At 40.0% G+C, this 18,394-nt stretch overlaps 1 protein-coding gene across 2 annotated transcripts in view; it reads left to right on the top strand.

The window, feature by feature from the left end:
* The first annotated feature begins 864 nt into the window (after positions 1 to 864).
* Positions 865 to 18,394, top strand: part of pawr (PRKC, apoptosis, WT1, regulator) — a 66,891-nt gene continuing 49,361 nt past the window's right edge. Inside the window, exons 1-2 of one of the 2 annotated variants that reach the window (XM_053313871.1) lie at positions 865 to 936; positions 1,210 to 1,908. In XM_053313871.1, the coding sequence (XP_053169846.1) occupies positions 1,375 to 1,908 (534 nt within the window). In that variant the 5' untranslated portion in view covers positions 865 to 936; positions 1,210 to 1,374. The remainder of the gene's footprint in view (positions 937 to 1,209; positions 1,909 to 18,394) is intronic. The other variant, XM_053313870.1, reaches the window with a different exon arrangement.

Genomic DNA, 18,394 nt, shown 5'->3' on the forward strand with positions numbered 1-18,394 from the left:
CCATGCAGAGCTACAACTAAAAGTTAATTTAATCATGATGCTTCTTTTGTCGATTTAACTGATTAATTATTTGATCTATAAAATGTCAGAAAATAATGAAAAATGACTTTTACAGTTCCCCGGAATCAAAGGTGACATCTGTCTTTGTGATAAGGAACAAAACACCCCTTTGAGCTTCAACTAACCCTTATTGTGATAATAAAATGATCTTTTTATTACTTGATTAATCCATCAGTTAAGTATAAAATCACAAATAATGACAAATCTGAACTTTTAAGGGACCAAAATGATGTGTTCATGTTCCTATTTTTGTATTTTTGCTTGATAAATGACTCATAATTAATATATTCTTTGAACTATAATCCATTATTTTTTCTTAATTCAGTCTATTAAATAGGAATCAACTAATCATTTCAGTACTGCACCAAACTTTATTGTGATTCTATCCTATAACACTGTAGTTTCCTATCAGACTACTAGAGGAATGAAATGGTGATATGGTGAAATAAGATGAAAAACTAAGAAAATAAGGCAATAATGGCTTTTAAAACAACAATAAACTGTAAAATAATAAAGTCATATACACTATTACATATTATCGTATAATATAAGATCATGTACTTGGGAATATAACTTTGGGAATATCACATAAAGCCTTTACATTAGCTCAGATAAACTATAAACCTCTGTGGGAACATTAAAGGACTATTACAGTAACTGTATACTCAGACTTGGCTTCGTCTTTCCACTCGGCTTTAGTCGGAAGTGCTCGTGTGTTGTCGGGCTCAGTGGGCAATGAGCCAGAGGGCAGAGCGAGCGCAGCGGCTCTCTGCGCTCGAGACCAGAGCCATTCATCCGAGAGGACGGCGCGCGAGGGCACACCTGGTCAGACCGAGGAAAGGAGAGCACCTCAAATACACAAACACCTTCACACAGGTGAGTTTCTACCTCATTTTCTACTTCTATTATCCCTTCGACAACTTTTTGGCACTATTTTCTCTTCTTTTTCACCAGAGACTCGCAGCTTTGCAACTTTTTTGCAACAAACTTTGAGTGTTTGGTGCTACTTTAAAAAAAAAAAAAAAAAAAAAAGTACGTAGCCTAACGTATTAGCCGCGTCCTCGATATGGAAAGAAAATAGAAAGTGAGGACAGTTTGAAAGTTTTGTTTGTCATGAGGCTCACTTTTTATTTTCCTCCTACCTGTCAGCAGCACCCGGGTTAATCACTTGAGGAATGCGGTGCCATTAGGACGGAGAGCTGAAAGTTCATATCAACTTCAACTTGAGTTAATTTTCAACAACTTGACACACAAGGAGGAACTTTATCCAAAACAAAACAAACAAAAAAAAAAAAAACAAAAAAAAAGGGAATCATGGCCACAGGCGGATTTAAGTCAAACGCCACGACGGACTTTTTGGAGGAATGGAAAGCCAAACGAGAGAAAATGAGAGCCAAAATGCTCGGGGACATTGCTGCAGCTACCGGTGCTACTGGCAACGCAAACAGCAGCCGCACCGAGCTCAACAACAATGGCAACCCGGACCGGAGTGCCTCCACTGGGAACTGCCTCCCCTCCTCCTACGCGGTGGTTCGGTCCGCCTCCGGCACTGCTCTGAAGAGACCCGAGGAGGAAACGCACCATCCTGTTGCACCCACAGCCGCTGTCACCCCGGGGGGCAACCTGAAGAAGGCCCCGCCTCAGATGGAAAAGGCTCAGTGCACGACGCCGGACTCCAGCAGTCCCATGGCTTGCAATGACAGTGACAAGGAGAGTCCATCACCCAGTAAGGGGAAAGAGAAGAAGAGCGCTGGTCCTAGTGCCAGAAAGGGGAAAGGACAGATTGAGAAGAGGAAGTTGAGGGAAAAGAGGAGGTCGACAGGTGTTGTCAGCATGCCATCTAATGAGGTGAGTCACTTATTTTTGACCCTTTAAAAAAAAAAATGAAAGCACAGCAGGGAACCAGTGCTCTCTTTTCCTCTGGAGTAGACTGGGATAGTTGTTTAGTGTGCTGGAGTTTAGGATAGTAGGATTTTGGGGATGATGATGATACCTGGAGGCCCATGTTGTGATGGAGGCTGGTGTCAAACCCTCCATAAAGACCACCTGACAAGTGTTTGTGTGTGTGTGTGTGTGTGTGTGTGTGTGTGTGTGTGTGTGTGTGTGTGTGTGTGTGTGTGTGTGTGTGTAAAAGCTACAACACCTCAGTAATGTCATTAAGAGTAAAACCAGACAAAAGACTGACCAGTAGAGGTGCAACAATCAGTCGAGTGGCAGAAAATTCATCTGCAGCTATTCCAAAAATCTAATAATTATCTTTTTCAAGGTGAAATACCCCATATTTGATGCTTCCAGCTTCTCAAACGTTGCTGTTTTTCTTTTCTTTTTCTCATTTGGACTGTTCATCAGACAAAACAAACAACTGGCAAACCTCACTGTGGCCATTCCTTACATGTTTCTTGTAACATTTCATAGTCTAAATGATTAATTGAGAAAAATAATAATAATATTATCAAACTTTTTACGCAAAAAAATCAGTTTATAAATAGAGTCAAGACCAAGATATGTACTGAGCAGAATATTTTACTCTATAAAAAGGAATTTGGGGGTTGCAACTAACTTGATAATAAGCTGATAAGTCTATATATTGTTTTTTTCACCAATCAACAGTTTAAAATCTAAACTTTCCAATAATATCCAACAAAGAAAAGCATCAAATCTTTATCCTATAGAAGCTGTAATTAGTACATTTTTGGCTTTTTTTGCTTAATAAATGACTTTCTATCATTAAAAACAGCTGCAGATTGACCAATCAACTCATCTATTAATCACTATATACGACTAACAACATAAACTCAGCAGATTACATGCGCTTTGCCAACGGGCACGCTGTTGAATAGTTGTGGTCACAGTTAAACTATGATTCATATACTCAGCATGGTTAGAACAACAGAGCCAATGTCAAGTTCCAAAAGCTGCTTTTTTTATACATCCATTGTCAAATTGTCCAAATCCAAACAGACTCTTAAGAGGTCAGGTCAGAGGTTATCTTTGGAGTGAGATGACACATTATTACTAAAAGCTTCCTCTTAGTGTGTTATTGTTGTATTTTAGTGTTCCATGTGATTCAGATGTTCATTGCAGGGTTAGTTTGGACTGATGTGAGTTCATTTTAGAGGTTTTTTTCCCCCTTTTTTGTGAAAATATGTTTCATGTTTCTCTGCTATCTGTCTTTTTTTTTTTTTTTAACATCTTGGGTTCTTACTTGAACACATTAAAGGATCTACTGTGTTCTTACTCAAACGCAGGAGATCCATAAATAATTCAAATCAAAGAATAGCACTTGTTTTCCAAAAATTCCTCCCATACATGTGTCTGGTGTAATATCCCCTCTGTAGAGAGAGAAATGAAAGCAGCCCTCAGATGTTTGGGAGGGGTGGGGGGAGAGAGAGAGAGAGGGGGGGGGTGTTGTTTCGGCTGGTGGAGGTGTGTGTGTGTGTGTGTGTGTGTATTGGGGCGTTCATTGTTATTCAATTTAAACCATGTCACACTCTTGCCTAATTCCTGTGGTTCAGACACATGCAGGAACTCTGATATGAAGCCAGCCGGGCCGACACAGCCAGACCCGAGCTCGTGCTGCGATTATGAGCCCTCACATACATTACCCGCGTCTGAAATCCCATGTTTTTTTCATCGAGGTGATGGCGGCCGGTGTGTGTATGATTACTCTCCTTCCTCGCAGCCACCCAGTTCTCTCGCCTCCCCTCGGGGCAGCACAGCTTGGAGTTTGACCAGTTTGTCAGTTGGCGCTCCACATCCTGTTATTAGGTGCTCAGCAGTGCCGAACAAAGCCGTTTGAAAACTGGTCACAAGCCAGGCTGTAATGCTGGGCTTCAACCCTCCGAGCTGTGCCAGATATGTTAGACCGTGCACATAGGCAGCTGATTATGTAGTAAAGTGGGTGAGCAGACTATTATTTGGGGAGGTGGGAGGCAATCTGATGAAGTGGTGAGCTGATTTCTTTCTTCTTTTTTTTTTTTTTTTTTGAGTGAGAACTGGAAGTCTCTGATACTAATATGAGCGCTGTAGTCAGGATACAGTTTACAGAAATGTTCACTCAGCTCATTTTATTAGAGCGGCAACTAATGAGTAATGATTCTTAATTAATGGTTTGGTCTATAAAACATCTGAAAACACTGAGGTGACATCTTCACATTGCCTGATTTCACTGACCATCACTCCAAAAAAAAAACTCCCAAACATATTCAAAACCAGCAAATCCTCACAAATGACCTGCAGATACTTGGAAATTAAAAAAAAAAGAAAATGATCTATTAATTATCCAAATAGTTTGAGTACTGTTTATTCAGCCACAAGCATCACCTTTAAGATCAGGTTTTTTAGTATCATATCCTATCCCTGTACATGTTGAGGTGATATTTCATTCTCTGCCACGTGTGCAGACGCCTTATCAGCTCATGTTATGTAACAGACTGTAAAAGTTCGAATAAGACAATAAGATGAAAGTGAAAGCCTGACGCTGGTAATGTAGAGCATTGATTGCGTCACTCTTGTTTTTCCATTAGTGGCACAGAAATGTCAGATGTTTGCTGGATGTGGAGGAGTATTATGATTATAATATATATATAAAAAGATATGAATAACCAGCTTTCATTGTGTCTCATTCATATAGACCAGACATAAAACTCAAAGCTTGTGGTGTAAACTGTGATTTATATATTCATAACTTTGAATTTCAATAATCTTTAAAGCTTTGATGGTCCTTTTGTCAATCATGCTGAAGGTCACTGAGGTCATGCAGTTAACAGCTAATGTGATCTCTGGGGTCTCATCACTAAAAGCTGCAGTTTTCAAGTTTTTCAATATCACAGACCTGAACTTGTGTTGGAAATGTTTTTTTGGCAGTCGTCTGTAATGACTTGAGATACTTCTCTGTTCTTTTTTTTTTCTTTCCCCCCTTTTTTTTTCAAGAATGGAAATTCGCAGCAAAGAAAAACAGATGTTAAATCAATGTAAAGCTCAGAGCTGCAGCCAACAATCATCATTATGTTTAATCGTTTAGTCTGAACGTCAGGACCACGTGAGTTATTAGACAACCGGTTGTTTAACACACATGCCTCCAAAGAGCCACTGAGCTCTACTACACACAACTCATGCTGGTGTCTTCTTGTTGTGACATCTTTAAATGTGAGGATGTTTTTAGAAGCACTGTTTGGCCCCTGGTCCTGTTCCCAGTTGAGCTGTTCAGTAACACATAAAGATATACAGTTTGCAAACTAGAAAAAATAGAAATAAGCAGAAGATCCTCACATTTAGCTTGATACAAACTTGAGTTGGAAAAAACTTTTATGAAATGTCTGTAATGTTTATTCTTTCTCCTGTTTTTGACACATTTGCTCTGTAACTGATAACACATTCAACTCTGAGATACTCATGTTTAGCCAACTTTAGCCACTCGCTCTAAATAACAGCTCAAGTTTTCTAATCCCACTTTAATACCAGGAGCTTTATCTCTCAGGTCTCATGAACTCAGATCCTGTGAGTTTTTTTTTAAATTGGAGAGAAACATAAAATACCCAAATTAACAGCACAGCAGGTGTGTGTGTGTGTGTGTGTGTGTGTGTGTATATATAAATCTTCCTTTTGTCAAATGTTTTCCTTTCTCCTCCTGGAAAAAGACTATGCAAATGAAGCCTCCCTCATACAAGCTCTCTTTGTAATGTGAATATGAGTGAACAGGTGTGAATAGAGATGCATGGGATTATCTCCCCCCGTTCGCTCTGTGCAGCATAATAGCTGTTGAGCGGGATTTTAGAGAATCTGGAGGAACCCAATCTTCTGCCTGTTGAGGCTATTATGGCCCCGATAAAAGACACTTCTGCACAGCATCAATCAATACCACCTCCCGCGCTCCATGAAGGTGTCTCCTTTCTCTCACCCCTGCTCGCCGCCTCAGACTGTAGAGCATTGTTGTCGAAAGCCGACCTCTGACCCGGCTCACGACGTGCTTATGCAACAGAGGAATGTGGAAACCGGCGAGCGTGTACGTGGGGAGAGGTTGAGCATCTTTTGTGAGGATTGGGTTCGTTCATCTGAAAAACGTTTCGGATTTGTGACGTAAGCGTTGATTCACGTCTGCGTTTTTGTGACCTCAGTGAGTTGTGAGACGGCTCCAACCGAGAAGTGTGAAATTTAGTTTCACGTGGAACCGGCTGGAGCGGCCCCCGCGGTGGCTACTGCCGCCGGGGTGTTTGCTGGCCCCTCGCAGCTATTTGACTGCAGCGTCACCCGAAGAGGTCAACAGGTTTAACATGCGATACTGTGCCGAGCGCTCAGGCAGTTAACACTCTGGTGATATGATAACATGACAGACGAGAGAACAAGAGGAGTCCTTGTTTGACCCCATCCTTTATGAATCCAGGGACCTTTTAATAGGTTTTGTGTTGTTATGCTAATATATGTTCACCTCTGTAACCTCGAATTGGGCAGGCAAACTTTATTCAAACTCACAGAACTTTATCCTGAATTACTGGAGATACCAAACTTTACATAGATACCAAATATGTTTATATTTAAGAAAACTATGTTGATAAATGGCAAATATTTGGTGGTTTCAGCCTCTCAAATGTGAAGATTTGCTGCTTTTCTTTGTTTAATTGAACCACATACTGATATCTTTAGAGTTGGGACTCTTGGTTGGACCAAACAAGCTATTATGAGATGGCGCCTTGGGCTGTAGGAAACTTTGAGTGGCAGTTTTCACAATTTTTCTAATGTGACATGTTGTCACAGTTTAGTATATTTGGAATTTTCCAACCTTAAAACTACTTGAGGGGTTAATAAAAGTGAGCAAAAATGGATGCGAAGGGATTGTTAAATGGCAACTTGTGTGTGCTCAGAGCATTCAGCAACTTTCAGACCATTTATTTTTACGTAAAATGTTCCAAACCTAATAAACACGAGGCTAAATGCTTGAAAATCACCTTTTCTCCTGATTTCCTTTTTTTTGCCAAGTCAAAGCTCAATCTTGATTTTAGAGGTTTAACATCCATGTTGCTCTCAGTCAGTCTAAATAAACTCAGATTCATATCAAACAATACTCTGAACATTGTTGAAGTTTGGCTCTTTCCACCTGTTCTTTCTGCCATTAATAAGTAAATGCCTTGAATTCAAACAGCTCAGCCTTGTTTGTGCTAAAATGTGTTTCTGCTTCATTTTCTTCTGTGGTGAAGCTGAAGTTTAGTCAAGGGTGAAGTTGTATGTTTTGAGAGGGGCCATGCTGAGAGTGCAGAGTCCAGATAACATTAGATCCAGGTTTGACCTGAAGCGGCCTTACGCAACGCACGCGGGTTAACACTTGTTTAGTGAAACTGACACTAATGTGTGTGTTTCTGTTGCCTCTCAAAGCTAAAATAGCTGCAGATTGGTGGGAAATTAACGCAGTAGATCAACATACATGTAGACTAGCAGCAAGAGTTTGGCTAGGTTGTTTTTTTCTTATGTCAATAGTGGTAAAGTGGAAGCTTCATTTGCTCTTTTAAACACTTTAAATTGTTCAAAAGTTGCATGCTGTTGCAGTTTTCCATGGTTTATTTCACTTCCTGTAGGTCAAACGTTAAAAAAAATCAACTATGCATGAATAAATGAAAAAAGTTGGATAAAGTTCATTGTTGGATTAACTTAAAGTGGAATTCACAGTCTAGTTCTCTCTCTCTCTCTCTCTCTCTCTCTCTCTCTCTCTCTCTCTCTCTCTCTCTCTCTCTCTCTCTCTCTCTCTCTCTCTCTCACTAAAAATCTATCAAAACACCTGTGGTACCTGAATTTTTGAATCATCACTGAGGAATACTGAGAGTAGTTTGGTTATCAAATACAATTAGGCTCTGGGTTCACAGCTGCGCAGAAGAATGCAAGAATGTTAATTTGCATGGGTTGCGTGTTTCACTCGCTGGTAAAACCTTCTCCAAACAAGGTCACATCATCACAGTAAATACCACAGAGATTTTATCATGGGCTTAGGTAAGCAATGAGCTTTTAGGCAGGGTGTTTTGTTTCTTACTTTTCTTTTGTTGATTGAACAACAGGAATGCTAAACTCTTTAATTAAAACACGTGTTTGTCAAAGTGAAGTTTCCCAAGCCGGAGGCACAAGTTCCCAAGAAGAAGAAGAAGAAGAACATTTTGTTCGGTAGATTTATTGGAATGAACTCTGGATTGTTTTCAAGAGCCACTGTCACTGGAAATGTTTCAAAGCGGTGACTAACAGGGGAAAAAAAAAAAAATCCCACTGGAGCGGTACTGTGAAAGTTGAGGGAATTCCAAAGGAGGAGGAATGAGGCAAAGCAAGGAGGAAGTGTTGCTTGTCTGCTTCTGTGATGAAGTTGTTACCAGCTCAGGCTCTTTCCATACTTTGTACCCCGTTGTGTCTTAGCACCTCATAAAACACGCTGTACCCTCGTAATGGACCGTGGCACGTGGTTTTGTGTTACGTCTTAGGAATGTTACGTAAAAAAGCTAGTTCCCATTAAAGTGACCCCCGATGAGGTGAGGGTCCATTATGCTGTCAGATGGCATCGGATCAGTGGATCAGAGTTAAAGAAGCTGTGAGAAGTTAACATGAGTCTAACCACCAGACAGTTAGCAGCTAGTTAGGTTGAACCACAATAGGGGTCACTTTAGGGTCTGTTTTAAATGTGTCTTTAACATCGAGCCAAGACAGCTTTCAAGTACCAAAAGTTGTCTTTGTTTATTTTTTCTTTAATCTGATAGTTCCTGATTTCAATCTACATTTTAGACTTTAGTATTTCGGCCAAGTTGTTGCACGCTAATTGTTGTGTTTAGGCAACGTTTTACATTTCATGAGTTTGGCTTATTTTATGAAATAGAGAATATGTTTTTGTTCTTTTAAGTGTGGTAAAGCAATATGAATATATATATACACCGTCTGATGATTAAAATGATAAATATGTCTGCTGATAACTATCCAAAGATAGCTATCACTTTAATCCCTCTGGTTACATAATGTCATTGTGGGCAATGTTGTAGATCAAGGTCTGGTTTATGGATATAATGGATCGATGTGAATGATTCTTGCACCCATGTGATGAAATAACCAGTGCCTTGATTTGTAAAGGATTTAATTAAATAGATGTTCCTGTTTGTTATTTGATATTCAGGAAAAATAATACACTACATCCTCCCTCCTATCTTGAAGTAAGGTATTAAAAAGCAGTTTTTAGTATTGCTACTGAAATGTTTAAAAATATATTGTTGTCAGGTTAAAATATTACATCTAACCTTGGTGATTTTCACATCACGTCATCATAATATTGGGTCATTATTGTCACCAAGCTGGAAGAATGGCTTCTTGTCATTGTAACTGTGACTGTATGTGAAGAAAAAGCTGATTTACACACAGTCACACACAGTCGCTTAAGTTAGGTCATTTTACCTTCCCTCAAAAGCATTAGCATTTAGTACATTAGCATTAGCATTTAGTACGAGGTTTCAGCTAAAATGAACTTCAGTATAACCTTCATTGAACACATGAAATGATAAAGTTAAAACAGGAAAGTTTGAAACAGATGTAGTTGTAGTTTGTTTGTTGTGAGTTTCTGCGTGGATTCAACCCCCCCCCCCCAAAAAAGAAAAGTGTGAGCAACTTGAACTGAATCAGTGTCGACATATTTCTTTATTTCGGGAGCAAAACATGGAGTAGGAATTCAGATCAGACGAAGCCAGACACAACAACTCCTTTGATTTTCTTCTTCTTTGGTTTCATAGTTGTTTAGAGTATTTACATATTTACAGTGGGAGTTTCTGTCTTGTGGCACCACTGGGCCTTACTGTTTGACATCTACCTTTTCTTTTAGAGTTTAGCTGTTATTTGCACACAAAGTTCAAAGTCTTTTTAATCTGGGTCACTGCTCTCTAGTTATGCCAGTTAAGGGACTTTCTGAAACTGCAGATTATCACTGAAGAACAAACCCCCCCTCCCCTTTACGGCATGCACAGCAAGAATGCAGAGTCATGCAAAACCTGCGAGCGCTGCCGTCGCAGGCACACATCTCGTGAACAAGTGAGAGCGAGACCGCACGTTTGCCCACAGGCTTGATCTGCTCTCTCTCCGCTTTCCTCCCCTTAATGCGGCTCTGGGATCTCAGTGGAAAGTGATCTTTTTTATCCCCAAAGTCTGGTCAGCTGAGGGTAATGTGGTCAGCTCCAGCATGGACGATCGCTGAAGCTCAGCTGCCGGTTAAAGGCCTCTGGACTCTGTTTGCATGAGACATTACTCACCTCTTTGCTTCTGCTTGAATGGCACGATTGCCGTCTTTCTGGTTAATCTTTAAGTCCAGAGTGTGTACATATAGCAGGACATACAAGCGAGGCATCAATTAACTATTGTTGTATTGGTGTCAGCATCAAATTCCCAAATAAGCCCCTAAATAGAGAAGACATGATTGATCCAGTGAAATTTGCATGTGTCAGACATTGTGAGGCCTCCCTGAATAAACTGGTTAAATCCATGTGCAACATAACCCATGTAAATATTTAACCAAATCCACTTTGACTGTTTTCACTGCAGGCACAGAACAATGTGAGAGTGAGTAGCCGCGTCCCCGTCTGACCCTGAATTCAGGCTCTCGTTCTGTCCACGTCGAACCATCCTCCCTCCACAATTCAACACCTATTATTTAAGTTTATCGGCACATTTTAAGAGTAACCGCCTTTCATTCCTTCTCACCAGCATTCACGCTGAGCACATTAACACCAACTGGTTTGTGTTGTGGTAACTGAAACGCAGCTTCCATTTACCATTTGAGATTTTTAATCCTAATAGTTTATGGGGGCATGCGGAGATAAGCAATAATCGCTTTCATGCTTCCGTTTTTTAGGGGAAATAAAGTCTCCCCCTGTTGTGTGGTTGTTAAGGAACTTTCTGTGCTTAGCTGCCAGGCGCCTCGCTACTCTGACAGCGCAAACACACACGACAGGGGGGCGTTGACTAAGAAAGTATTGGATTAGAGGAGTGGGTACGATTGTATGCTGTGATACGTGTCTGTGATGTGTAACCTATTTGTTGGACATTCCTGTGTGTTTGCTGACGACTGTTGGGAATTTGTGAGTCAGCCCTAATCAGGCCAGTCTGCATGATTAGGCATTTGGGAGCCCTGTCTGTTTGTATTCATTAAAGTAGAATTGCTTAGAGACCCCACTCTCTCCCTTTTCCCACTCTTGTCTATTTTAAATTGTGGTACACATGTGGTATGTCTGCTTCTCACTCTTCCGAGCACTCCGCAGTGTTGAGGGAATTCATATCTTTGAGGAAGGATCTTTTTTTAAAGTTAGACTACGTAACTTTTGAGATAAAAATAGCACAATCTTATAACAAATAAAAAAGTTAAACTCTATAATCAACAAAACACACCTTCGCTCAATTTAATATACTCAGGGGTGTTGCAGCTACATTACAGGCTCATTTGGTCTGATATGACCAGTAGCTTCCAGTTGTTAATGTGAGCTAAAGTTGGCAAACTTAAGATGTTCTGAGACTTCATGGCTCTTGTCTACATGAACACGAAGATGTCTTCAAAGGGGACATATGTTTTTTTAATGCCGTTGTGATGCTGAATGTACCTCCTGCAGCTAAGACTGTCTATTCACACATTTCAGATTGGTGAATATTATGCTCAGGTCTATTTGAGAAGTTTCCATTGAGAGTAAAGTACAAGACAATAGAAGTTCTCCCAATACTGTTTGATTATGCCAAACTGAGGAGCTGCATGTTGAGGCGTTATAAGATGATTACAGTTTTTTGAACTGTAAATCATGCAAAGATATTCAAGTTGAGCCCCAGAATATAAATATAGACCTTGAAATGTGCATTACATGTCTTCTAAAGGTAACCACGTTCCATATGTTGACCTTTACATGTAGCATCTCCATCAATTCACCCATTTTAATGTTTTCGAATGCCAGACTGTATCACCCCAGCAGGTTTAGTGAAATCTTCCCAGTTTAAAACATTATACCATTGTGATGTTTGCTCTAAAGTAGATGAGTGCTGTGCTGTGTGAGATACGGCCTGACATTTTTCACGTTTGACGCAGCCCCCCCCCTGCATTCCCCTGCTCACTCTGCCGCTTTATTGCACGATGGACAAAAAGCCTCAGTTATATTTGTATGAGTGAATGCACACCAATAGGCTGATTCAGTCCGCATTGCAATAGGTTTCATGCACTGCCTCTCTGTGTGTTATGTCACCACGGATCTCACTCAAACTGTTTCCTGGTAAGCATCACCGTTATCACACAAGCTGGTTTTTACATACAACCCAACCTGAACTCTAGGAATGATGATCAAACACATTTTCTTCATGTTTCTTCATCACCCTAGAGGTCTCTCTCCATCAAAACAACCATAAAACATGAAGTTTGATGATGTGGTGAAGTAGCAGGGGATTATGGGAGTTGTCTTCATTGTTGAACGACCATGATTGCCGCTGAAAAATTAGATCAGACGTGACTCAGACAGAGGAAGAACAGAGGAGAGGTGAAATCATGTTCACGGATGAGGTAATGTATCATAGTTACATTTCCGTTACGTCATTTCATTCTAAGGAAATAACCACAAGTAACGTTAGCTTACATTAGCTTAACGTGGGACAGCAACGCTCCTTTCTCACTCTCTGACGCATCATCTGATCTTTCTCGTGTTTTCCCAGAAGTCATAGCGAGTAGAGGGGTGAAGAGGATATGACGCTATTGACAGACGACCAAATGAACCGTTACATCGATTAAAATTACGGATTTCTCTCGGTTTGAACATTGCAGGAAACGTTTTGGATAATATAAACACACAACTCAACAAAATATACAACATAAGTCTAGTCCTCTTTACACATTTTAATACGGAAAAAAACATGTTATGTCTTTTTTAAGAGGGGAAACGTGAAGGAGCCAGACGCAGGAATGTTGGCCCTCACAGGATGATGTTCTTGAGTCTCGACAGTGTTTTGTTTGGCGGTTTTTGCTTCTCATTTCTTACCATGGAGAGGACAAACTTCATTTTCACAAACACAAACCGAGCTGTGCGAGAAACCGTTTCAATCCTGAACTTCAGTGGTGCTCTTGGCACATGCGCTATTCCTTAAATGAAAACAAATAAGATTTATTAGAACAAGGCATATGAGGATTTATGTAGTAATTTAGGCAGAAGTGGATTGTTGAAAAAATATTTGAAACACCAGCGGATTGATTTCATTTTTCCACTTGAGACAGACTTGCCCGGAATATTAGATAGATAGAGAGGATTATCCCCCCATGGCTGTTTGAAAACTCGCACATAGGCCACAGAAAGTCACACATCAAAAGGTCACGCCGACAGGGTATTGAAAACGCAGTTTAGTGAAACAGCCCAGGAATGCAGCTGAACCCTTGAAATCGAATAAATATGTGGCTCAAAACTGCCAAATGCACAGAGCCTTGATCTTTAAGCCTTTTCTTACCAACAAAGGAGTCTGAAACAGGCTTCAGCAGAGAGCGGGGCCCTACCTCCCTACCTGTTATCAAGCATATGCCTTGAAGCTTGAGTGTCTTTGTGTTTGTACATGTTCTGTTGTAAATGTTGTGTTGTATTTACCGAGGCAGTGCTCCGTTTAGACACCGAGTACAACAGTAGAGGGAGTGATCTTGTACTGTGCCACCTGCAAAATCCCCTCATTCTAACTTTATCCTGCTGGTCTGGAAATTACCTTTTGGAGGGTCCGTTGTGTAATACAAGTGTACAGTGCAAGTACATTCATTTTTTTGTTTTTTTTTCATTTTTTTCCCCAATTTCTTTATTGAATTTTTGCAGACAGTACAGAAAAATACTTCTGAGCGTCTGACAAAAAGAGAACCCCAACATGAATCCCACTATCCCTTCCGACAACCCATATCAGATATAGTCACAGCAAACAGCTAAATTATTACACAACATATAACAACATAAGTAAATAATCGAAGTACAGTTAAGACAAAAAAAAAAGTAAAATATAGAAGGATAAAGAAGAAGAGAAGAAAATAAATAAATAAATAAAGTGTATGGCGGGGGGGGGGGGGGGGACTCTCTTTCCAACTGTTAAGAAGCGTCATCGGCATCATCAGGAGTAACATTAAGACTGTGTACATTCATTTTTACATTTACATATATTACATTTATCCCTGTCATGAAATGTGAAAAAATGTACATAAGATACACTTTAGGCTAGGAAACAATAATACACTTAATCTTTTACAGCGGGCATTTTGACAGATCATAGCAATTAATAACATTAATGATAGATGAATTCTATTTAGTTTTTCCAAATTCACGACCCCAGTATAGTGTGTATGAAATATGGCTTCGTCGGACACTTGAATGCGAGTGAATCATCGTTAATGTTATTAGTATCATGTGTACTTCTCCTATCATGACAGAATATCTGGTGTGAAAAAGGTTTGTGGTAATTACTTAAAGCAATACATTATCATGTTGAGAGGAGGGAAGTTATCTTGACTTAATTTACCACCTTCACTAAACACTTAAGCATTAAAAAGAGTAACATAACAGCTATGAAACCACTGAATGGACAGATAGTGGATGGATAGTGGACATAGAACAACATTTACTTTGAGATTGTATCATTAAATACTGAAATAAGGAAACACCGGCTGCCTTTTCATCTGCATTTGACAGTATTACATCATTTTATAGGGAGGAAACCTGACAACTGTTAGATTCACTGAGTAGTCGGTGTGTAATGTATTCTGTCAACACATTTCCACTGATCATCTGTCATCGGAGCAGCATGTGGTATGAAACACCTGATTTCAGAAGCTGGTCCTTCCAGTTCTTATCATGCTCATGACTTGCAAACTTCCTCAGTTGCATGTATTTGGAAAAATCGGTGCAGTGAAAAGGAAAAAGTGTTGGGCTTGGAGATGTTCTGATGGATGAAGTTAAGTTAACCGATATGAATGTAGTTGAGTCTGTAATAGATTAAATTGTTTCATAGGATGGATGTGGAAGTCCTGTTTATACTTAGACCCTGTGTATACCTGGCATTGTCATACGTCTTGGGTGATCCAATCCAATAAGTGGATAGAAGAGACAAATTACTGTTCACACCTGTCTCTATTATGGGTCTCAAGCAGTCTCGAGATGTTGGTGCCTACATCGCTTCTGCAAGAGGGTCAAAGGGCCCCCCCGCTCACAAGCACTAGATTAGTTTTTACTGCGTACTTAAGAGCCAAGAGCAAAGAAATAAATGTCTCAAGAACTAATATACATGAACAAGTTACTCCAACTATTCAGATAACTCAATCATGTACATCAGTAGTTGTCACACTAATATCAAAACAACCGCCACATCCTGCACTGATAACATATTTTACTGTTACTTTATTGCTGGGAATGACTTAGTGTTCACACTACAAAAGATATATGGTCAAATCCATCCCAGACCATCTGGGTAAGTGGTTTGAGTAATTGGATCACAATGCGTCTGGGTGGTCGGATCACCTGAGACGTATGTTATTGCCAGGTGTAAACAGGGCCTTAATCTGAGCCAGGCTTGATTTAGCAGTTCATGATTCTTCACATTGTAATTAGATTAAATACATAGTTTATTAAAAAGTTTGAAAAATTCAATTGTAAAAGTGGGAATCTCTTTTTCCAGATCTAGCTCACACATAATTGCTTTAATAGCAATTTCAATACTATATGTAGGATAGTCTGTACAATAGTGGTTTAAAAAAGTGAAATCTTTTACATACACTGCAGCGCTATTGTGGAGTAAGTAAGTCGAGGTCATCACATCTGAGTTTCTGAATTGCGAAATATAAAATAATATGCACACTATACAGCAGTTACCTCCATAATTTCTCACACTGGAATGAAAAGAAGTTTCCTAGAATGTGAAGTGCATTAGGTAAAATTCATCACACCTCCTGTTACAGTACAATGTGAGTGTTTATTAAAGGGGTTAATTGTATGAGTGACTGAAGTCATAGCTTATCAGTGAACTATTGCCACAGTTACATTATGACGCCATGAAGCTGACATCTGGTGACCTCAACCTCATGATATGAATGTGTAGGGTAAACACGGTGTAACAATAACTATCAATCTTGACATTGTTGGCAGGAACACCCTTTTTAGTGGACACTTACATGGTACTGTGTAAACAGAAGCAGGAAAGTCATACGTGTTTGTTTTTTTTATTACCATGGCTTTCGATTGCAGCACACTTTTTATTACGTATGAAACAATGAGGACGTTTCAGTCGTGCCCTTATGTTCACATCTCTAGTGGATGAAGTGTGTAGGACTGTTTTCATACATAGTCGCCCAGGAGAGTGCAGCAAAGAAATGACCTGAAACACAGATGAGACAACCAAGACCTAACCAATCCAACTGATCATGTTTTTCACTTTGATGAAGACCTGACCAGGCCAAAAGTAGCACCAGTAAGACCTGCTAAAACACCACCTGGAAAGATGCCAAGTGTCTATTGATGCCTGTGTGTCATAAACGTTAGCCACTTATAGACTTTCACACACTTATATTAGTCCAAATACTTTCTGTCCCCAAATACTGTGAGAGAGAGAGAGAGGGAGAGAGAGGGAGAGAGAGGGAGAGGGAGAGAGAGGGAGAGAGAGGGAGAGAGAGAGAGAGAGAGGGAGAGAGAGGGAGAGGGAGAGAGAGGGAGAGAGAGGGAGAGAGAGAGAGAGAGAGAGAGAGAGAGAGAGAGAGAGAGAGAGAGAGAGAGAGAGAGAGAGAGAGAGAGAGAGAGAGAGAGAGAGAGAGAGAGAGAGAGAGAGAGAGAGAGAGAGAGAGAGAGATGTACAAAAAGTGCTCCAGTTCCTGCCCTCTTCATCTGACGTGGCTTTATAAAGCTTCTAAATATAGCAGAAGTCAGTATTATAACCTCATACTCATTGTTTTACTTTCAATACAGCATGCTTGGAGTACAATGGGACTCAAAACAAAAAGGTGCGGTTGTGTTCTAGCTCATGCTCATTACATCAGAATCATGCAGTATCTCTGTGGAACCAGATATTTAACTATTACCTGTGGAATAATGTCTTTCAATGACTGAGTTCTTTTCATAAGGGTTAACTTTTCTGTTGGAAGCGTTTCTAAATCTTGCTCTCTGATATTGTAACACTTCATCCTCGCTTCATAGTCACAGATCAGCTCACGTCAGACCTGTCCGACGACAAACAAGCAAAGATCCGCGTCACGCCTTTTCACATTTTCACCTTCTTTAAATAATGGCACCAGCATGGATCATCGGAGGCTCTGAATGCTAGATGCCTGACTCAATGTAACCTTTTGCTCTATTTTCTTTTCATATTACTTCAGATGTTGTTGTTATTTGAATGACTTTCCCGTGATGTAGGTGTTAAGTTCACCTTGACAAGTTGCTGTGCGTCAGCTGTAGCGCCTGGCAACCTATTTCCAGATGAACAATGGGATTTAGGAATGCAGACAGGGCTCAGGACAGACAGACAGACTGATAATAAATAATGTATTTGTCTGTTTTTGTTGCAAATGGAAACATGTTTCTTTTGCAGCTAACTATTCATTTCCACTATATCTTCGTTATCTCTCTCTCTTCATGCTTGATGGCTTCTGCCTGCAATAAATTAAAGATACCTGTCATGAGCAGGGAACTAGACACTCTGATTTGTGTTTTGGCTGATCTCTGACCTTCACATATTGACCCATGTAGCACCCAGCTTTACTCTTATCATATTGATTAGTAATCTTGATGGTTTAAAGACTCGCATTAATATTTTCAAGCTTAACCTGCTCTATTTTTAACAGCAGTAAAAAAAAAAAAAACCCAAACAGCAAATCTGCTTTCGCTTTTCGATACGTTCCCAGTAATTGAAAAGAGGTGACACAGCTCTCCGATCTGCAGCGTAACAGAAGAGAACAACTTGTTACAAGACTTTCATTGAAGTGCAGATGGAGCATGTGCTTTGCTTCAGTGTTTGTTCCCTCAGGGGTCTCTCCACTCACCCCTTTAATTTTGCATCGTCCACGCCCTGCGCTGTGAACCGTCCAATGAGCTGATTACAGCTGTACAATATTCCAGACTCCCAGTCCCTCTGAATATTTCTGTCTGGACCATTTTTCTCATTTTCTAAATCACTCAATTGAAAAAAAAAAAAAAAAAGTTGAATTATTGATGCTGCCTCTAATTTGTTTTTACCTTGTTGCTGTCAGGCCACAAAACTTAGTCCAAAGCAGCATGTGAAGGTTGAACAGACAGATGTGGAGGCATTTCAGTCATGCATTCATGTTTAGGGAAAGAGAAGCCGAGCGGTAATTTTTAGTGTACCTGTG

The sequence above is a fragment of the Scomber japonicus genome, chromosome 23, assembly GCF_027409825.1.
Source record: "Scomber japonicus isolate fScoJap1 chromosome 23, fScoJap1.pri, whole genome shotgun sequence".
NCBI classification, from domain to species: domain Eukaryota; kingdom Metazoa; phylum Chordata; class Actinopteri; order Scombriformes; family Scombridae; genus Scomber; species Scomber japonicus.